This window comes from Onthophagus taurus, chromosome 7, assembly GCF_036711975.1.
Source record: "Onthophagus taurus isolate NC chromosome 7, IU_Otau_3.0, whole genome shotgun sequence".
NCBI lineage: Eukaryota > Metazoa > Arthropoda > Insecta > Coleoptera > Scarabaeidae > Onthophagus > Onthophagus taurus.
Genome location: NC_091972.1, coordinates 34,930,513 through 34,953,851, shown reverse-complemented (window position 1 = coordinate 34,953,851; position 23,339 = coordinate 34,930,513). Strand labels below are relative to the sequence as shown.

At 33.8% G+C, this 23,339-nt stretch overlaps 2 protein-coding genes across 2 annotated transcripts; one reads left to right on the top strand and one right to left on the bottom strand.

Annotated features, from left to right (window-relative positions):
• The first annotated feature begins 1,214 nt into the window (after positions 1–1,214).
• Positions 1,215–15,638, top strand: LOC111413178 (Telo2 interacting protein 1). Its single transcript, XM_023044059.2, has 7 exons — positions 1,215–1,958; positions 2,010–2,190; positions 2,248–2,413; positions 2,468–2,670; positions 2,731–3,128; positions 8,889–10,164; positions 15,223–15,638. Exons 1-7 carry the CDS (start codon positions 1,601–1,603, stop codon positions 15,575–15,577), a joined length of 2,937 nt encoding a protein of 978 aa, XP_022899827.2. The 5' UTR covers positions 1,215–1,600; the 3' UTR covers positions 15,578–15,638.
• Positions 15,619–23,327, bottom strand: LOC111413180 (Sac1 phosphatase). Its single transcript, XM_023044061.2, has 2 exons — positions 23,182–23,327; positions 15,619–17,532 (listed from the first exon to the last, which is right to left on the bottom strand). The coding sequence occupies exons 1-2, from the start codon at positions 23,205–23,207 to the stop codon at positions 15,837–15,839; spliced, it is 1,722 nt and encodes a 573-aa protein (XP_022899829.1). The 5' UTR covers positions 23,208–23,327; the 3' UTR covers positions 15,619–15,836.
• Positions 23,328–23,339: the final 12 nt, after the last annotated feature.

The following is a 23,339-nucleotide window of genomic DNA, read 5'->3' as shown; positions in this document are numbered from 1 at the left end:
AACAAATTTAATCATTAATGCGGAAAATGATCGATTATTGTTAAATTAAATTAAAAGAATTGAGTGAAATTTTAGCAGCTCTACCCAAAGAAATCGTTAAAATCCATTCTAAAAACATTTTAGGGGCATTTTTCATACACTTAAACCCAAATAAGTTGTCTACAATCAAGCCAGTTCTAAGAGAAAATTTAATTTTTAATTTAGATGTTCTCTTACAAAAATCAGAAGTGGATAATGTAAATGTGTATAAAAATATTGTGGAGACATTATTATTTGAAATTTATGATCCAGGAAAAGATAACACATGTAGGTTTATTTAAAATCAATTAATTAATTTCTAGTATTTGTTTTATGCAGTAAAAGATTATCCAGAAGAGTACAAATTAATTGTGGTGAATTGTATTACAACTTTACATGGTTCAATCATCGATGAAGTTATATACATGTTTATAGATATAGCCTTATTTATAGATTTATATCTATAAACAAGGCTAATAGTTCAATTTGAACTTGCATAACCTAGCTTATTATTTGATGGAATGTCTTTTTATAAAAACTAGTTTAAAAACAGAGTACAAAATTACTTCTATAACTATCTGAAACAAGTAATTTGTTAATAACAAATTTAAAAAAGTATTTATTATTTATATTTCATATTTTTTAACGCCATCCATCGACAAAAATGAGAACTCGTCACATCTAACCTAACATTTTTTTAACCTAACCTCAAAATAATTTTAATAATTCAAATAGTAAATATTTTACCTGAATAATATGGATTTAAAGAATAATTATATAGAAGAAACAAAACTTTTAAAACACTTAACAACAAATTTAATCATTAATGCGGAAAATGATCGATTATTGTTGATTAATTTAAAAGATTTGAGTGAAATTTTAGCAGCTCTACCCAAAGAAATCGTTAAAATCCATTCTAAAAATATTTTAGGGGCATTTTTCATACACTTAAACCCAAATAAGTCGTCTACAGTCAAGTCAGTTCTAAGAGAAAATTTAATTTTTAATTTAGATGTTCTCTTACAAAAATCCGAAGTGGATAATGTAAATGTGTATAAAAATATTGCAGGAACATTGTTATTTGAAATTTATGATCCAGGAAAAGATAACACATGTAGGTTTATTTAAAATCAATTAATTAATTTCTAATTTTTATTTTATGCAGTAAAAGATTGTCCGGAAGAGTAAAAATTAATTGTGGTGAATTGTATTGCAAGTTTACATGGTTCAATCATTGATGAAGTTATATACATGTTTATAGATATAGCCTTATTTATAGATTTATATCTATAAACAAGGCTAATAGTTCAATTTAAAATTGCATAACCTATCTTATTATTTGATGGAATGTCTTTTTATAAAAACTAGTTTAAAAATCTACTACACAATTACTTCTATAACTATCTGAAACAAGTAATTTGTTAATAACAAATTTAAAAAAGTATTTATTATTTATATTTCATATTTTTTAACGCCATCCATCGACAAAAATGAGAACTCGTCACATCTAACCTAACATTTTTTTAACCTAACCTCAAAATAATTTTAATAATTCAAATAGTAAATATTTTACCTGAATAATATGGATTTAAAGAATAATTATATAGAAGAAACAAAACTTTTAAAACACTTAACAACAAATTTAATCATTAATGCGGAAAATGATCGATTATTGTTGATTAATTTAAAAGATTTGAGTGAAATTTTAGCAGGTCTACCCAAAGACATCGTTAAAATCCATTCTAAAAATATTTTAGGGGCATTTTTCATACACTTAAACCCAAATAAGTCGTCTACAGTCAAGCCAGTTCTAAGAGAAAATTTAATTTTTAATTTAGATGTTCTCTTACAAAAATCTGAAGTGGATAATGTAAATGTGTATAAAAATATTGCAGGAACATTGTTATTTGAAATTTATGATCCAGGAAAAGATAACACATGTAGGTTTATTTAAAATCAATTAATTAATTTCTAATTTTTATTTTATGCAGTAAAAGATTGTCCAGAAGAGTACAAATTAATTGTGGTGAATTGTATTGCAAGTTTACATGGTTCAATCATCGATGAAGTTGTTCGAAATGTTTATAGCAGTGAAACATTTCTCATGGTTTTTGCTAATATGGTTTATGTTTGTTTAAAAATGGCTCAATTGGAAAAACTTAAAAGTTTAAGGTTTAAATTTGTTTATTTAATAACTAAGTTTTCTTAATCATTTATTTTTAATTCCAGAATAGCAGCAATTAAATGTATAATGAGTATAGCTAAAATTACTCATAATGATCCAACAATTTTAAAAATATCAGCTGATTTATTTATGAAATTTTTCCCATTAATCACCAAAGTTTTAAGTGATATAACATTAGAAGAACAAAAATCTGGGCATAAAGTAATTTGTGTAAGCACATTTTTAAAAATTATTTCCTCCATCAATTAATTAAAACATTTTTAGGCTGCTATTAATTGTCTTGGTAACTTTTTTTGTTTATTAATGCAAAATAACTCATCTTCACGTGATATTAACTGGTTTATTAACACCGATAACCAATTAGTTAAGGTTTTCAACAAAATCTTAAAAATATGTTATCATGATGATGAAAGAATTCGATTAGAATTTGGATTAACTTGCCATAAAATTGTTACAAAATGCTATTCGTAAGTTTTCTTTGTTTACTAATGATTATTTAAAAAGAAATTTGATATTTATGTGTTAAGATCAATTCCAATAACATCAACGAAAATTTTCGAAGCTTTAATTAAACTTTCTGAAGATTCCAATCAAGATGTCTCAAATATTTCTCGAAAAGCTTTAGATTTTTTACTTATTTTAAAGACAAGCGACCAAGATTTTTATGAAAAGCTTTTTGATCATCTTGAAGAAAATTTGTTTGAAACTATGAACGAAATCCCTTCGATTTTTCATAGTGTTGATGATGATAAAAAGTTATGCCAATTAAATCTACTTTGTGGGTATTTAAAATTATTTAAAAATCATAAATTATCAATATTGTTATATGATCCAATTAATTTAAAGCAGTTTATGATATCTTTACTAACCATTTGTACATTGGATAAATTAAATTTGAGGTTATTTGATGAATACACAATTCAAGGTGAGTTATATTTTGTGTGAATTTGAGTATTTTTTCTTCAAACGTTGAAATGATAATGTCTCAATGATTTTTTCATGATTATAATTTAATAGAAGACTTACCTGCGTTCACACAACGAAGGAAAGAACAGTATTTCTCTTCCTTTTCTTAGTTTTCATTACTTAATTTCTATATATATAATCAGCCATTTATACCTTTTGTTATATGGGGTTCAGTACATACAGACAAATCTGTTCCATTCGCCTTTCTGCAGCGCCAGTTCTTTTGCATCTGTCTATGATTTGCCCCACTTTTCAAGAATCTTTCCAATCACACCCTCCCAGGTCTCCTTCAGTCGTCCTCTTCCTCTTCTCATCTGTATCTGTGCCTCCCAAACTTGTCTCAAACTTTTAGGCTGACATGACGTTCCCACTAGATATGCCGGTATAAGCAGTCCTCTCTTATTAGTTAACAGTTTTAGGTAGAGGAACTAACAGGAGAATGACACTCTTTTGCTCAGGAATTCGAGAAACCAGTAGAAGACAGACGAATAATGTGGAAGGCAGAGAACAACCACTACATTAAAGATCCTACGAAGTTCGTGAAATCCTAGTGAAATCGAGCGTCCATGAAAATGAAACATCCCAACCACACACTGTAAAGATATGTACCTGGAATGTTAAGATTATGACAAGAAGAGGAAAAATAGACAACCCAATTTATGAAATGAAAAGATGGAACATCGATATAATGGGCATAAGCAGAATGAGATGGTCTGAAGGACGCACTGATGAAGAACATCATAGTGAACATACTGTTCTACTCAGGGTCATCAGTATAATGGAAAAGAAGTCATGGATGACAGATAATATTTTAAATCTGATGAAGGTAATAAGAATACTTAAAGAAAATAAAGGATCATGGACTCAAATGAGAAATAAATTATAGACAAATAAGATATTAAAAACGAGTGGAAATTATATCTGGAGTCTACTTTCCAAGGTCAAAGACCGGAAGTCCATTACCTAGCCTCAGAAGTACTAATGGGCCCCAACATACTGAACCCTGAAGTAGAGACAGTAATGAAATAAATAAAAAATAGAAAAGTAGTTGGACCAAATAATATATATAAATAATAATAACATAGAGGCTGAATTCTTAGAACTACTAGACAAAGAAGAAATACCTGGATCATAGAAATTTTTAACAAAGTCTCTCTGGAAATATCCTGGAAAAGTGGTTACAATCAGAAGCTGAAGATGTTTCTTAAAATAATTCACAAAAGAATATACAAAAGATGCAAAGAACAGATATCAAACACTCAATTCGGGCTCATGAACGCGGACAGCATTAGAGCAGCATTTTTTGGTGCTCAAGTCCTAATCCAAAGGTGTTGAGACGTAAATTCTGACGGGAATTCTGATTTCTGACGGATACGCGTATCTAATAGATTACAAAAAAGCGTTCGATCGAGATCAACATCACGAGGAGATGATCAGTATTTTTATGATGCCAACTTGGATGTCAAAGACCTCAAAATAATTTCAAACCTCTACTGGAACCAGACTGCGTGCATAATACTTGAAAAACCAACAGAGAAAGTGAATATATTGTGTGGAGTTGGACAAGACTGTATTCTGTCGCCGTTAATATTCAATATGTACTCAAAAAGAATCTTTAATGAAGCACTTGAAGGAGTAGTAGTTGACGAAACACTTGATGGAAGTTCCCAGGTAACCGAGTACTGTGTCACAACATATCCCTCGAAACAAAAGTAAGATATCTAAAATGCTATGTCTTATTATATGATATGAAATCCTGGACCGTGACAAAATCTACAACTAAAAAACGGAGAAAGGTTTTGAGATGTGGCTGTATAGATGAATGCTCAAAATACCATGACGAACAGGGAAGTGCCACAAAGAATGAATAAGGAATCGGAAATCGTGTATACCATCAAACGTAGAAAACTTGAATACCTAGCACGTCATGAGAAATCAACACATCTCTTTGCCCCTGACTTTTTACGTATCCAGACGAATTCTGACACCAACTACTCCTATATTTCGCCAGTTTCGTAGATGGAATTGAACATATTTGCTAGTGATGAAACGGATGGTGATTTTGCGAAAAGCGGGACATCCGGTATCTCGCTTTTCGCAAAATCATCCGGCATATCTATCCGGCCATTATGGCTATAATTTCTCGTGCATTTCTGAAATTATTCAGAAAGCTGATAAGATATGTCAACTTATCCAAGATACAAAATAAACCTTCTTAATGCAGATTTAACAAACGAAGCAAGAAGATGGCTTTTATTGGAAAGACTTGCTGTTAGTAATAAATATGATGATGAATTACAAGCGAACAGAAGAAGACTAGAAGAAACTGCAACAAGAGATTTAGTCACATATTGTATTAATAATTCACGAACTTGAAATAAATAAAGTTGAATTAAATTAAAAAAAGTCCTATTGAGGTTGAACTTGATTATTATCTGCAGTGTCCAAGACCTACAGAAGATACTAATCTCTGTGAATGCTGGAGTACTAATAGGTTTTTAATATCCGACTAAACCCGGATATTTGGTTAACTATCCGGATTTTCAAAAAGGGCCGGATACCGAATAGTTTCCGGATTCCACCACTAATATTTGCCATCTGTATAATTATGTTCGTCAAGAAGCTTTAAAATTTCCGATCTAAGGTTATCTGAACCGCGGAGCGTTGCCCTCTTTCATTGGTTATATTACATACAGATTGTACTTCTTCAGCAGTAATACCAGGTCCTGATTTATCTATTCAGCGACATAGGTGACCCATGTCTTTATTTTGTCTATGATTATTTTTCCGTGATTGTTAGTCAACTTAGTTCTAACATATATTGTTCTCGGTATGAGCAGAACAGCTGTTTCTTTAACTTCTTATAGATATTAAAACTTTTTTGTCTGTAGGGCCTGTTTTCGGTTCTGTAGCTTCCTTAATCTTTCGTTGCATTTACCTGTGGATCTCCAAATACTTAGGTATACCTTTCGCGAATCTTCTTTGTTCTACCATTTCTAGAATTTTATCTGTCATCTATGTTTTTCGTCTCAAGTTTTTGTCTAGTTTTATGAATTTTTCACTTGTGTGTGTTCTTCTAAGTAGTGTCTGCCTTCGAGATCGCATATTTCATCGTGCTTCCTGGTTTATCCTTTTTATTCCTGGTATATCCTTTTTAGTTTTAGGCTTAGTGTATCAACTACGGAAGTGTGGTCCGACGCTATATCAGCTCCAAGATGAGTTTTTATAGATATAAAATAGTTCTGGTATTTCTTATAGACTAGTATATAGTCCATCTGATTTCTAACTATATGTTCCTTGGAGTCTAGTGGGGATCTCCACGTGTATTACCTTCTCGGTGGTAGTTTAAAGAAAGTATTGAGTATTACCATTTTGTCTGTAGCAAACATTGCTAATCAGTCTCCACGTTCGTTTCTCTTGCCCAACCCATGAGGTCCAACAAACACTCCTTCTTCTCCCTTGCCTATCTTGGCGTCAAACCCATTGTTACCGTTAGGTGATGTTTGGAGAATCTGTCATATATATTTACTATTTCATTGTAAAATTTTTCAATTTCGTTGTCACTTTTGAAGTGCTGTTCCCATAGCATATTCTTGAATGATATTCATCGGTATGAGACTAGCATTGATTTGTAGTAGCTAGACTCTTTCGGATATGGCTACAGAGTTTGTGACATATACGATAATACCCACTCCGTGCCGATGGTCACCTGTACAATTGGCTTGGTGTGCATCAATTAGACATTGTCTTGAACCCGACCATTTCATTTCACTAATACCCAAGACTTTCCCGGCTTAACAAAACGATCTCGTATTCCACGTTTCAATATTGCAAGGGTTTTGCAGACTAACGACCTGGGAGGTCTCACAAACTTTAACTTTTCCTGCTCTGCCGGATCTTGGCCTCCGATTACCATGATCTCTTGGTAATTGGCCTCTTAATTGTCGTACTAGCCATGATGATTACGATGGTTACCCATTGCCTTCCGTATCCTTATTCCGTTGACATATCTTAGTTCATCAGCCTTTGGAGTCAATTTTTCGGCCCCAGGACAAAACGGTGCCCGAACTCCTTTTTGGTTAAGCTTTTAATAAGATAATGCATCTACACTGTCATACACTATCTGTAATACATACTATGCTACGACCTTATTCATACACTCAGCGGCATAAAAAACGCATCACCTAAAATGATAATCAGTTTCAAACTGCAATAACTTTTGAACGTATTGCTCGATTTGAATAAGATTTTTTTGTTTAAAAGGTCTACAGCGTTATCAGAAATTAAAGCAAATCATGGATGTCGATGAAATTTAATTTTATTAAACTGTGACAAGTAAATCAAACAAAATAACGGCACCACGGGCTCTAACTCGTTTTCCTAGCATATCCCACATGTGTTCTATGGGGTTTAAATCAGGGCTACGTGCAGGCCATTCCATTCTGCTGATATCCAAATCATCCAGGTATTGGGACACTACGCGGGCTGTATGGGAGCGTGAATTATCATGCATGAACAAGAAGTTGTCACCAATAAATGGGCCGAAAGGAAACACGTGTTCAGCCAAAATTTCTTCAATATACCGATCCGCGTTTAGATTGCCGTTAATAAAGCAAAGCTCCGTATGTGCTTTGAAACACATGCCCCCTCAAACCATTACAGATCCCCTTGGTATTGTACTCTTTCAGAGAAGTTGCACTGAGCATAACACTCTCCTGCTCTTCTCCAAACTCTCTCTCGACTATCTGGAGAGTACAAGCGGAACCTCGACTCGTCTGAGAACAGTACGTTTCGCCACTCTGCATTGGTCTACTGAACATGATGTCGTGCAAATTGTAATCGAGCAACACGATGTTCTCGAAGCAACTGTGGTCCAGTTGCTGGTCTCTGTGATCTCAACCCCGCTTCTTCACATCTCCTTCTTACTGTGCGTTCACTCACGTTCACCCGACGCACTTGCTCCAAACGATTTCTTATCTCAACTGCTGTGGTATGTCGATTCGTAACACGGTCGTTACAATATATCGATCATCACGGGGTTGTGTGGTGCGCCTTCTTCCTGACCCAGATTATCTGATGAAGGTGTCTGTCTGCCGAAATCTTTGAATGGCGCGAGAAACCGTACTGTGTATCGCGTCCATCTTCCACCAAAGCCACTGCCTGAGCAACTTCTGCAAGACTTGAAGGCATTTTTCTTGTTAAGCAACAATGTACGACGTTAACGACACTAAACGTCACTGAAATGTTTTCGTCAATTTCTTTAATTTCTGATGGCGCTGCCGAACAAGCTGCGTTATCTTTTAGAGCTTGTAACTTTGGTGTTAACAACAATAGAAACTTGAACAAAAAACAGAAGTGATCAGAACAGATGAGACTACAACCCTCTTATGATTAAAATTATTTTCTTTGGTCGGTGCACCCCACAGCAAGCTTCAAAGTGTAGGAGGAAAACACGCACTAGCGTTATTTACCATTGCTGAAATTAAAGAGCGCCAAAATGTGGAAGGCGCCTACAGAAATATTGGCACAGGGTAAACCTTTCAAATAAAAAAAAACCTTATTCAAATCGAGGAATACGTTCAAAAGTTATTCCAGTTTGAAAAGATGCTTATTTATATTTCAAATTAAAGTAATTTAAAGAAATTTATTAAAACGTTTGAAGAAAAAAAAATCATTTCTTATAAAATAACAATATTATTATATTTATTTATGTTTATAGATTTTGAAATTCAAGGTTTCAACAAAACACCGTGGAAAACATTTAAATATCATACAAATGAAAACGTTGCGACAAAACTAAACGAATTATTTCAATTATTATCAAATGAAGAAATCGTTCAAGATATTTATTATTATTTAATAGAAGTTTTCGAGAAAGAAACCGAATTTAAAAAGGAATCAACGTTAATTTTAAACGAAATAATCTCAAATATACCAAAAAATTTAAACGATGATTTAAAAATAGATTTAATTTTGATTTACTTACAAGATGAAAATTTAAATTTACCAATTATTCCATCTGAATCGATACATTTAAACGAAACTCACGAAAATACTATTCAAATTTGTTTGCAATTAGAAGGTGTAGGAAAAATTTGTTTAAATTTAAACGAAAACCGATGTAGGAAATTATTATTAAAAATTTTATACCCGATTATTGAAAAATCGGGTTCTTTAAATCCTCTAATTCGTTTATCTGGATTAAAGTGTCTTTTAAATGTTTCAAAATCATCAGGATTTATCTCAATAACGGATTTAATCAATCAAAATTCCGATTATTTTTCTTATCACGTTACAAGAAAATTAAAACATTTTCAAACGAATAAAACGGTTCTAGATGTTTTTGGTGTTGTTATAAAACATTGTTCTGTGGAAGTTTTAGATTCAATTTCGGATATTATCGAAAATATATCCGAACAAACCGATTTTATTAACACTGAAGAACAAATCCCGTTTTTAAGAATATACGATGTATTTTTGAAATGTTTAATTCGATGGTTCGACGTTAAAATAATTTTGGAAAAAGTTAAAAGTAAAAAAGAAAAGATCGAAGAAATTTTGAAAGGAAAGGAGGAATTGATTGAAGAAAATAATGATTTTTCGGATCAAAAAATGAAAAAAAGTGTGGAAGAAATGTGGAAAGAGGACCAAAATAATAAAATTGATGATGAAGTTATTGGTGGTGAAGAATGTAAGGTTAAAATAGTTCTTCCGGTTCATATAAAATTGACGATTAAAATATTAAAAACATCTTTAAATTATTTATCTTCTCCTAATGATGATATAAAGATTTTGAGTTTAGAAATTTTGAAAAATGGATTAGAAATAGTTAAGGATTATGAAAACGAATTGTTACCTTTGGTGCATAAAATATGGACACCTTTAAAATATCGTTTTAAAGAGACTGTTAAACCATTAATTTTTAATTTAAGTTTTCAATTATTGGTGGTTATGGCAAGACTTTCTAGGGATTTTATTAGACAACGCACATCAGTGTAAGTACTTTTTTAATACTTTAATGATACACTATGTTTTGAAAGTAGTGTGCTAAATGATTTTTACACAAAATTAAAGATAACATTCTATAATAAAATTTGTATATATTGTGGTATGCGGAATTCGAATATACCTTTCAAAATGTTCTAGCACGTAAGATTTTTGAGTTTTTAGGGTATTTTATTTTCAGTATTTCGATGTTTTCTGTTTGTTTGATCATTATCCTCATATTGCATACATAACCTGCATTACTACTTTACGAATGGTTAAAAGGAAAACGCCGAGTCATGAAATTCGGGTGTTCCTAAGGTTTTTCAGATAGTTACTTTTGCCTCACAAATATTACAGGGCATTATAACAAAACTCGACATAAAATAAAGTATCCAAACGTATCTTCAGTGCATTTGTCTGTTGCCCATAATGAAGGGTTACCTAGTCCTAACTGCAACGTGCAAGCCACGGGAACTGACCCGACGTCAACTGAATCAGAGGGTGCTCCACATGTGGAAAAGTACTGCGTTCAATCTCCTGGCACTTCGATCTTAGATCTTTAATCAAAAGGAATTGAACGATTTGGTTCGCGATCTAAAACCTTCGAATGTGCAAGCTGAACTCTTGGTGCTTGGGGTACTAGAGGTACTTCCTTCGTTCAATATTTTGACATGTAGAATTCAATGTGCGTCTGTAGAAATATCAACGGTCTGATGATGTAGCTAGGTGTACAACATAACCCATAAGAGTGCCGACTTTTTATTTACTTCAGTAAAACAAGCTTGAAGGCAGTACTGCTACTGTAATGGCAATACATTTCTATCCGTGCCTTTGGTTTACACAGAAAAGATGAAAGAAACTTATGAATCCATGGCTTCTCTGCTGTGATTTAAAAGTTGTTGAACTCCTTACAGGTTTATAGAGTGGGTTCACGAAATATTGCTGCTTTTTAAGCCTATGGGACAGTCGTGACACTAAGAACCACTATACAGTCAAGAAATAGCCTATAAGAAAATCATATGTTGCTAGAAAAGAAAATGTGAAAAACACTCCATTGGTTAAGACCAACAAAATTATCTTGCCTCCGCTTCATATCAAGTAATACGCAAACGGGACAGAAAATAGTATACTGATGGAACAAGTAAATACGAAGGAAGAGAATAGCAAGCAATAAGTTGATATGACAGATCATAAGACAACGAATTAAACACGGATGTGCGAAACTTATAAACAAATTAATATCCTTAAAGCCAAAAAGTAGTTTTCATGAAATATTAGCAAATAGGCATCAAATGAAAAAAAATATGAAAAGTCTATAGACTACACCTACTATGTCAATGGACATCTTATCTTATTTAGGCCGATATGATTGATATCACAACTATAATAAGCTAATACCTATCAAGAAAGGACATTATGAACCATCTAGCGAGAACCGTGGAGGCGTATCTATTAGATTGGTAAATCATTGTGCCTAGAGAAGAAAGCTTTGATGTTTCCTATGGAGTTTTTCAGGGGTCTAACGTTTTGATGTTTTCTATCATAGGTTAGATATAGGAGCCGAATGTTAATTTTGTGGGCTATGTGGATGATCGCTCGAGACAACAAATACCATGATGGTTACAAGTTATCTCAATATATTAGAATTAAGATATCTGCAAAATAACGGAAATGGCAATCCTGGAGACAGCTAAAGAGCTCGACGTTCTTGAACGCTCAAGATTATGACGTACCAGTGTTATATAAAATTATTGCAAATCCTAAAAAGAAACTTAGCCGTCGGAGTGACATCGCAAATAATAGCCACCCCTCTGATTCCAAGTCTCTTGTTAATGGAAAAAACCTTATGGAAAAAATTAAATGAGTGTTAGCAAATCTATGCTGGGTGGATCGCTAGGTGGGCGATCTATGATCGAAATATTTTATACTTAATTACAGAAAAAGTCGTATCTTTCACAATCCAGACGAAAACAGTTCATGGTATATACCGAGAATAGATAAAACGTATAATAAAAAGCCATGGCGTTAAATACTGATTCTATAATCAATAAGATACTTCCGAGTATAAGTTCAGAAGACAGGTTAATATGGAAAACGCAGGGGAGATTCACTAACGTAGATGTTTCAGAACATATTTTCCAAAAAACAGTGACAAGAGAGAGAGAGAAAAGTTTTCAAAAAGACGAAGTAAGGAAAAAAGTGGATGGAAGGGAGTAAAATCTTGCTAATGAAATAGACGAAAAGCCCTTTAGGACGACAATGGAGGACGTGGAACCAAGGGTAACCAGGGCAGCTGCAGAAAATCTAAAGCTGTGTAGACAAGTTGTGTTTGTTAATTGATGCCTTTACAAAGAAATGCCCTATTGGGTAATACAGGAAAAAGATGGAAGAGTTTTAGTTGGTTGAAATCGTATAAGAAAAGGGCCCTTAATTGTTTGATAAATTAATAATTCAATTCAGTTCTGATTCGATTTTGGGATTGGACGTTGAAAATATTAAGGTTAGGTTGAGATGAAATATAGGTTTGGGGGGAATGAAAAATTAACACTAAAGTATAATCTCCACTTGAATCCTTCTAAGTCTCAAGCAATTTTATTCAGTAGTTCTTTGGTGATCTAATCGCTTAACCCACAGTTTACAATTAGTATTAATAATGTTACTATTCCGATAAGTGAAAGTGTAAAAAACTTGGGTGTTATCATGGATAACTCATTTAGATATAATGAGCAGATTTCGTTACTTATGCGGAGAGCATATGCCAGTCTTCGTGCATTATACCCGCATCGTCGCTCTATACTGTTAACACTAAAAAAGCAGCTGTGTGATTCACTGGTTCTATCTCATTTTGTCTACTGCGCTCCGCTTTACCGTGCCTCAATTGATAGTATTGATGCTCTACGCATTCAAAGAGTGCAGAATGCTTGTTTGAGGTTCGTATTCGATATTCGAAAGTATGCTCGTATTTCGCATAAACTTCGTGATATTGGTTGGTTAAATATGTTCAATAGACGTAAATTGCTAACGCTCTGTATCGATTATAAGATTTTGACCAGTGGGAAGCCTTCCTACCTGACAAACAAAATAAGATATAGTTGTGATATGCACAATCTGAATACGAGGTTCAGAGGTGGAAAAATTCTTCTTCTAAGTATAAGTTGTCACTATTTAGAAGATCATTCACGCACCAGGTTTGTGTACTTTACAACGATTTGCCTTATGACCTAAAGATGTTATCTCTCAGAGCCTTTAAGTCTACCCTTGTCAACTTACTAATGAGAGATCAATACTTTTTTCTTTTATTTTGATTTTTTTTAATTTATTTTTATTTGTATATGGTGTACCATCTTTTACGTTTTGCTTTGTAATAAAATTTTCGTTAGTGGGTTGGGTGTGAGCAGGGGCACATTTTTGAAGTGCCACCTGAACCCCGCCTTAAAAGCCAATAAAATATTATTGTTTTATTATATTATATTTGTTATTTGTTAATTATTATTAACAATATGATGCAATTCTTCTATTGCGGCATGGCTCTGGTTGATTAACTATTACGTCAAGTCCTGGAATCATTCAATCACAGGACGTAGGATCTTAAATGAACCTCATTAATCTCTCTCTCTCTCTCTATGCCTACTAAACTTTATTATCAATCTAGCTTTAGTTCTTTTGATCACGCGACAACATATGTAACCAAACGAAAGCTTATGTGCTAATAGTATATTCACGAATCGATGTGAAAATCGGCAGGGTAGTTATGTTGAGTCTCTTCTTTTACTTAATCTGGGATTTCTTCTTCCTACAGCATATCATTTATTCTTTGACATAAATGGAAAAACAATACTAGTCAACAAATTTACTTTTTTCTGCATCTGCTTTATAAATGGGTGGATTTTACAAATTTTTTGATGCTGAGTTCACTGGTAAAATCAGTTTTTGTTCATCACGTCACATTTCCTAGATACACAGCAAAATCAAAAACAGTACATAATAACAAATAAGAAATACAGAATCAGTGTTGATCATGATGTCAATAGAATATCTAAATTAGATTGCAACATATTTTCAACTTTAATTTTCTTTGGTATTCACAAAATGTCACAACGGTGTTCTTCTTTTGTTAGCCGTTCTATCACTCTCCTTAACAAGACCACAGGAGTAGTTGCTCATCATCGAAAGGTTCCAGCGATCTTGATAACGGTGTTCCATCTTAAGGATGTCTTGGTGAAAGCGTTTTCCGTTGCCGAAAAAGCCAATTCGCTATTTGTGAGTTTGGTATCAAAGGCTAGATCTTCCAACAATTTTCTTATTTATAGCCCAACAAATATACCTTTTTTTCAGCTTTGCTTCACTCAATTTGGGAAACTGTTCTTTCAAATGATTGAAGGCCTACCCTTTATCCAAAGTTTTTACAAGTTCTTTATAAGGCCCAACTTAATATCAAGCGGAGGGAAAATGATTTTGTCGGGTTTAACTAATGGAGCGTTTTTTACATTTTTTTTGATTCTTAGTGTCACGGCTATCCCGTAGGCACAACAAGCAGCAATATTTCGTGAGCCCACTCTGTAAATCTGTAAGAAGTGCAACACCTTTTCAAATCACAGCAAAGTTGTGATTTATGACCCTTTGATTGCCTCTAGCAGCGAAGCCATTGATTCATAAGTTTTTTTCATGTTTCCTGGTAAGCCAAAGGCTCCGATTGAAATATAGTGCCATTACATAGTAGTACTGCTATAACATCATGAAAAGTATGTTCGGATTCTAAATACCAAAATACATGTAAATTGATATATCACATCCCAAATGCAAAATGGCTGTTGACTAGTGTAATTAGAGATATAATATCATTAATAAAGAACTCACCTTGGTTTATGGATAAAAGAAATGAGATATTTTTATTTCTACCACAATTATAATAAGATTAGGCCACGGATTTGAACCCGCGTTTGAGTAGAATGAGTTTGAGCTTAAATTAGAAACAAATTAAATCAGATTTTGAATGATATTTTCATTCAGCACATTACTTTTTTAAACAATTTACAAAAAAAAAATTAAAATAATTTATTTTTTAGGGACGTTTTAGAAAATATTTTAAATCGACTTACAGTGCTTTCGAAACAAAGCTATCTAAAAGACCGAGGATCCGAATATAGAACAACCCAAGCTTATAAATTACAAATAGTTATTTTGGAAAACTTATCGCAATTAATTTGCGACATAGAAATAGCAACTGAAGATTGTTTAAAGTTATTTGAAACGGTAAAACTCTATTTATCTAACAAACAACCCGTATTATTGCAAAATTTAACCGTTCAATTCTTTAAAACGATGTTAATTTACGATTTTGAATGCACAAAAAATTATTTGGATTCATTAAACAAGAATGGCGAGTATAAAAAAAGTATAGTGGAAGTGTTTAATCAGTAGTGATTGATAAGAAAGGTACTAGAATGAAAAACTTCACTTAATAAAGTTTTTTTAACCATTATTTATTATTACATCCTACGTGTTTTCATGTACCATATAATAAACCATAGGTAAAAAATATAATATAATTAATTATGCATGTACACAAAAAATATACATAAAAATTCCACTTTTTCCATTCCACACATATTCTTTACGTTCTAAAGGACACAAAAAGAATCTTATTATCACTACACTATCAAAAATAAAAATTGATACGTTATAACAATCTAGGTTTATCAACAAATTCGTGCCCATATCGTAGAATGGTGTGCCCCGTTGCGAAAACCATCGACCCCCAAAATAACAAAAACAACAAAGATTCCGTTGAATATTCCGGCGGAATAATCGCGCAAGTAACAAACATAGCTACAGCTACCAAAAGTACACTAGGGAACGTTATGTATCTCCATCCTCTATCTACAGTTAATGGTGACCTCAAATCAGCTAAACCATGGAATAAATCAAGCGCATCTTGTCGATACCCATCCGTAAAATTATTTTTGTAATATCTCGTAAGCGAATTTACACCATCTCTTAAAAGTCCAGCTTTAGTTCTTTTTCCGGTACGAGTATAATCAGTTTTTAAAGCTCCAGTACCGGAATATTGAACACTTATAAAATCCGCATTATCCGCCCAAACATTTTTAAACAAACTCTCAAAACTACCGTGATTCTCAACATTTTCGTTTGGTTTTAAAATATTTAATTTTTTAAGCATGGCCGTTAACGATCTATGAGCTAAAAGACTTTGAACTACATTTGTTCGATCCAAACAATCAATACAATTCGTTCTAAAAACACCGTCTTGCATCGAAACTAACGAACCGTCTCGCATCATCAAAAAATAACCCATTTCTTCTTGTTCAAATTGTAATCGATCAATTAAAATCGATAAACGATCCCATCTCATATGACGACATTCAGCGTGGAAATCAAAAGGTTCATAACGAACCGATGATAATCGTATGTTATTGACTGTTTCGCCGAAAGCTTGTTCTAATTTTCCTTCAGCACCTTTCTGATCAACTAAATTCACTAAAATTTGCCTACCGTAAAGTTGACTAGTTGTTTCTAAATGACGCAAACAAGCACGGTTATGATCCTCACGATCAATTTCAACTAATTTTGGAGGTGGTTTGTATCTTAAATCCGGTAATTGAGTCCAAAATAACGGTATTGAACCCCGAATTTGTACAAAACTACCTTGATCACCTTGAAAATCAACTATTTGCTCGGTTTCGACGAAATTTGCAACTGAACCATTTCTATCTGTTCCACGTCTAAAATATCTAGTTCCAGCTCGTTGAGTACTCCTCCTCGATATCATAATCCAATTAAAAGTATTCCCATTAATAACGACTTGATTTATCGAAATAAAACCGTGAATAATTGGAAGCGTAAAATTTTTAAAATCGGGGTTTTGAAATCCTTTTAATAAATGCCAATTCCAAACGAATCTTTGATCGGCTCTGGCTAACATTGATTGTTGCGCCATCATCGGTCCAGCTCCGTTTAATCTTTGCATCGTATGAGATAAATCATAGGTGTAACTAAAGTAAAAATATGGTGTGTTTAAAACGTGTTCGACCATCGATAAATAAGTTGCGTTGTCGGATTGTTGTAAATTACTTAAATGGATTGTACTTTTAAAGTATGGCACCAGTTTGAAACCTCGTAATCGCCAAATTGCGTGGCCGGCTACGAAACCAACTAAATCTCTATGTGTCGCTATTACCAAGTATCTACCTGCTATTAATGTAATACTGCCTAAGAAGCCACAAAAATCGATGTGGGGATGGTTTGCTTGTTGGTTATCTTTTTTTTCTAGATAAACCGCTTCTGATATTCGGTCTATAATTAAAAGTTCCTTTGCAGATTTGGCTCCTATGTAAAATTTTTCAGCTGATGTGTATCTGAAATTAAAAAATAAATCCTTATCTTATTAATTTGTTTCCAGAAAAAGCTTTATAAAATTATTTGAAATTTTTTTTATTATTTTATAAAACAAATAATAATATTCAGCACCAGACAAGTTAATCAAAGTCACAAGAGCGCTGTACAAAAAAAAACAACAGATATAGTCAGAATAAGAGGGATGGAGTCTAAATTTTCAATATGGAAAAAGAAATCAGACAAGGAGACTCCCTTAGCCCCCTCCTATTTATTATGGTTATGGACCATACCTGAAAGGAAAGTAAAGAGAGGGCCCTAAATCACTGAACCTAAAACTGCAGAATGGGAGAATGCGAATTACAATATTACTGGCGGACACAGTCAGGAAGTTACAGGCGGCAAGCAAGAGATGGAACAAGAAATGTAAAATAATAAAGATTAGCAAACAGATCGGCAACGAGAAAGAAGACATAAGCATCAGATATGGACATAATAGATTAGAGGTAGTACAAGGCACCACAAATACCTGGGGTAGTAATGAGCAATGACGGGACAATAGATCAGGACATAAGAAACACAACGTCCAAAGCAACATACCCTGCACCTGTACAAAGCAGTATGATATAATAATAATAATAATGACTTTATTTCACCCAACAATTTACATTTCTAAATAAAGAATTGCGGAGACAGTAATGTATACAAAAATATTAATCCAACATTAGAGAAATTAAAAACATCTAGGTGAAAAGGCGAAGTTCAGAACCAACGGGTTCTGCTCAAACTTAACCTAAATTAACAATAATACCACATGAAAAACCAACGCAAGGAAGCGGTAAAGCAAAAAACTACTCTATTGCATAATACTTAAAAAAACTAAAAATAAAAACTGAACACTCCATCATCGCGATCCAAGTGAAAGCATCCAATGTCGCCCGTGTAGACCAATACCATATAGAAATATATAATAGAGTCCAATAGAACAATATGAATTTTTTTTTTTATAAAAACTGAATTGAAACATGCTGAAGAGGATGAGTTAAATCACTGTTGGTTCTGCTGCGAGCGTAGAGATAAGAACATCGACCTCCGAAACCGGGACAGTGGAAGCAACTTGATATCGTCAGGGATACCATTGTACACGCTGGCTATCTGATAACTGAAACATCTCTTGAAAATTTCCGTTTTATGCGCCGAAGGGGTAAGAAGCCTTTTGAATCTTAAGTTCAGATGATGTACATCAGTTCGATAGCATACTCTGTCCAACAAATACTCAGGTGTTTTTGAGGTTAAAACTCTATGATAAACTCTATATCCATGTTCAACCACCCCAATGTGGCCAATTTGTGAGCATTTTGTAGTCGATGAACACGAAGCTGATCTACCTTCAACAAACAAGGTCCATACACCACATCGGCAAAATTAAATCGGGATAAAACCAGCGATTGGCATAACGTTGCTTTGGTGTAAAAGCCCAGCATGCGTCGACAGGGGTAAAAAGCCTTTAATTTAGCATAAGCCGCTTGAAGAACATAAGAAATATGTCCGCGAAATCTTAAATCAGTTTCAAGGTGGAGTCCAAGGTTACGAACCTCAGAAACCACCGGAAGAAGTTGTCCATTTTATATGTATATTAACGAAGTCGGAGTATTTTTGAACGTCTCCCCTTCGACCGAAGATCATAACCTTTGACTTACTGGGATTCAATCTAAGGTTAAACCTTTCTGCAAGCTGAGAAAAAGCATCCAATTCCCTGTTTATCGCAAAATTATCTGGAGGAAATGTGAAAAACATTAATAAGATGAGCTGTATAAATAGAAAACAGGGCGCAAATATATGGGGCGCAAATCTGATCAATGTAGGATAAGCACAAAAACAAAGTAACAACTTCAGAAATAAGTTACTTAACGTGAATAATAGGCAAGGCCAGAAGAGATAGAGTCAGAAATACAGCCACAAGAGAGAAACTAGGGATAGACTGGAGGCAAGAGGGAAACCCAGAACGAAGTGTCTGGTCAGCATCAAGAGTGCGATTCAGCAGAAGGGACGTATCGTTGAATAGAAAGTACTTAAAATAACATTGAAATAGTTTTAGCTGATACGATTTAATTCATGTCATTTTATGGGCAAGCATCGAGAGATTTATAATCATTAGAAGAACTCGAAATAATTATAAGTGTGGAGCCAAGACCCATAGCTAGGATGTAGTGCCAATGATGATGATGATAATGATAGGAATACTGTGCATCACAGTTTAATGGTTACTATGTCATAAATCTGTGTGATCTGATTTAATGAATTTTTGTATACAACAATCATCTCCGGGGCGAAGGAATTTCTATAATCTTCTTATCCATTTAGGAGATTATTTATTGTTGGCGGTCACTAAAACGTCAAGCGCGTAAGAAGGAAGGAAATTTAGGAAAGCAATCCAAGAGAGGAACTGCAACTACAACTCACCATTCAAGCCGACCTACTTGCTTACTGATACCGAGATAATCACCTTACTACATTTCCTTATCACCAGACATAGTCACCATCTTCCAAGTTATTCCACTCAGTTATCATACTAACTTTTAATGAAAGGGTAATAAAAAGAGCAGCCACAGCTACTCTTATTAATAAAATTACTGACTGGGCATACTTTCAGAGTCACCTCCAGAACAAAATCAACTTAAACATTAGTCCTGGACCTAGTAAATAACTACAAAAAAAGAAGCTGAATATTCACCACCAAATTGGTGGTGAACAACACAACTAAAGAGATAATAACACACGACACAGAATCTCAGAACAGAAATTCAAAATCTTAAGCATATGAATGGATTGATTATGGAAAGACAGTGAACTAAGAAGATCAAGACACGTCTCTTGTTCTTCCTATTAAAAACAATAATAGGCCATGGGCCAGAGACAATACTCAAAAAGTTTTTTAAACATTTGAATGAAGTCTTTACTCCCAACCCAGGGCAAAAAACAATAACTATTGGATAAACAAACTAAACAAAATGCTTTCGAAGCAATATGTGTTGATATTAATATAGTACAGCTCGAACAGCTACTCAGAATCAGAAGATGCCGATGGTACCGTGTTTTTTTCTTTTTCCACGGGGTCTGTGGTGTTAAATTTGGAGTCAGAGGTGATGATGCAGTTGCAAGCTTCCTTTTTCCATCACCATTGTCTCCAATGGAACCTAGGGGTTGCTCAGCGACAGTTCTTTCCCCATCAATTGACAGTTTTCCATTACAATTCAGTTGAGTGAACTCTGCGTTTTCACTACGAGCAGATCCCTCGTCCTGACTTTCCAAATTTTTACTCCTTGATGGTTCTAGTATCGATACGTCCGGTATCATTACACAACTAATCCAACTCGTGGCACGGGCTGCGCGAAAAACTGAGGCACTGCCACTGCGCCGCACGTGTTCGTGCTGTGTCGCGTCGTGTGGTAAATTTACGCCTTTAATAAAAACGCCATTGTAAATGGTATTTCAATTCGTCAATGAATTTCGTTCGGGGATGATGTTGAAAAACCTTCGCTTTCATGTAGCCCCAAAGGAAAAAGTCGCATGGGGCAAGATCGGGTGAACACGTAAGCCATCTCACGTAACGAGATTACGTGTCCTGGAAACATTTCTCTTAAAACGTCCAGCACAAATCTTGCCGTATGAGCCGTAGCTTCATCCTGTTGAAACCACACATCCCGATGTTCAAGTTCTCTAAATATTGGTTCCAAAAAGTTGCGTAGTATGTCGACATATCGATCGGCAGTTACGGTAACCATTACGCCTCTCTCTTCAAAAAAATAGGGACCCCAAACGCCAAAAGATTCAACAGCACACCAAACGGTAACACGTGGGCTATGAAGTGGCCTTTCATGGAGCTGCCGCGGATTTTTTGGTGTCCAGTAGCGAAAATTCTACTTGTTCACACAGCCAGACAAATGGAAATGAGCTTCGTCACTCGTTACCAAAAGAGCATTTTGTGGGACGTTTTGAAGAATATCGTTGGGACATGCTTTGCGATTTCCCCAGTCCCGCTGACTAAGTTCTTGCACAAAAAAAATTCTTCTCACACAACGATCTGACAAATGCAAAGCTGAGGAATGTCTAGCAGATGAAGGGGTATCTTTCAACTGCTTCTCTTACAGCTGCAACATTTTCAGGTATCCGAGCACTTCTGGGTCTACCAGTTGATTTTCTTTTTAAGGCTGAACCTGTGGCTCTAAAATTTGAAACCCACAACAGTATATTTTTGCGATCTAGAACCGGATCATGTCTACGAAGCACGAAGTGAGTACGAAAAGTTCTTTGGGTCGTAATCACAGATTCGTTAGTTTTCATAAATGTTTCGATAAAGAAGACACAATGCTCGCCCGTCCAATTCATGATAACTGAAATGGCAAGGCGTGAGCTAGCAACCAAATACTCTGCTAAGTTCCCCCTCTCATCAGTGATTCGGGCACAGTGACGTTGCGAAATGTGGGAGATCATTTTGCCAGACCCTGTATTTTTATAAACTTTTGATGCACGTCAAAGCGACATTACTTGGCTTAGACTTTTTATTTATAACACTTACTCCCAGAACCAATGCCTGTCAAAACTCTGCCTTATTGAGAATGACAAGATCTGCAAACATGTTAACATAGATCTGTTTCAGCATTCTTTCTATGCATTTAAAAAATTGCTCTTTGCTGCAGTTGGTATGTTGCCTGGGGCGTTTATTTGATATGTGATATTTATATCACCTAGATTTAGTTTTATTTTTCTCCTTTCTATTCACTTTTGTGCCATTATTATTATTGTGAGTATGTAATTTAACTTGTATATAACTGATTGTTTATGGTACAGTGTTATTGGGTTCAATCTGTTTCTGTACCCACTTGAGATAAATAAATAAAGAAAATGGGCAACTTCTACCATGAGAAAACACATAAAGAAAGTTTTTGTTTAATGATATTTGAAACTAAGATTCTATACATTTTGAAAGTAACATATTTAACCAGAAATGTAGTGTTTCCAAATAATATCTTACATATGACATAAACTTCATAGCTCATAGCAGATACTCCTCCTGTACTGCAATTTGCCTGAGGCGATACAATTTCAACTTTTTATGGCGGAATAAAAATAAAATAACTAATTTGAACAATGTAATTTCAATCAAAATAAGTCATAAATAAAATAGCGGACAAATTTTATTTGATATTTATTATTCTTTAAGTATATAATCCATGTTATAAAAAGGAGTATTCAGAACCATTTCTTGTTGATTGATTTCAACAACACAATATACAACAGAAAATTGCTTCACAAATGCAATTTAACAACCAACAACACAAGCAAGGAATTGCATTGTCACTTTCCCACATTTTGACGAATGTTACTTGTAATTTAATAATTTAATCTTCAATCATTAAAAATGATTATCAATCAATTAAAAACCAATTTTTGACATTTTAATTTTGATAGAAATTGTCAATTAGAAAATTAATTTTATTTATAGATTTTAATTCTTACTTAATTTTAATTAGTCTAAAGTAAAATCGTTATTGCAGTACGTGATACTTAAAAAAACAAGTCGATAAATTAATTGAAAAAGGAAAAAAATACCAACAACACCTAAAACTACAAACAAAAACACAAATATTAATAAATTAGGGGGAACTTACAATTTCATATCGTCGTGAATTTCCATTTTTCCCGTTTTATTTCCTTCCAAAATAGTCACGAAAGAAAAAAACGATAAATAAACCTCTAAAAACCTAAATCGAAATCAAGGTTAGGTATTTAACGTAAACGTCATCTGTCAAATCGAAAAACGAACGTC

Excerpts from the sequence above, each read along its gene's own strand:
- LOC111413178 (XM_023044059.2), top strand. The coding sequence starts at position 1,601 with ATGGATTTAAAGAATAATTATATAGAAGAAACAAAACTTTTAAAACAC. Across the intron at positions 2,414-2,467 it reads CTGGGCATAAAGTAATTTGT|GCTGCTATTAATTGTCTTGG; the intron begins GTAAGCACATTT and ends AAACATTTTTAG. Across the intron at positions 3,129-8,888 it reads TGATGAATACACAATTCAAG|ATTTTGAAATTCAAGGTTTC; the intron begins GTGAGTTATATT and ends TTATGTTTATAG.
- LOC111413180 (XM_023044061.2), bottom strand. The coding sequence starts at position 23,207 with ATGGAAATTCACGACGATATGAAATT. Across the intron at positions 17,533-23,181 it reads ATTCACGACGATATGAAATT|ATACACATCAGCTGAAAAAT; the intron begins GTAAGTTCCCCC and ends TTTTAATTTCAG.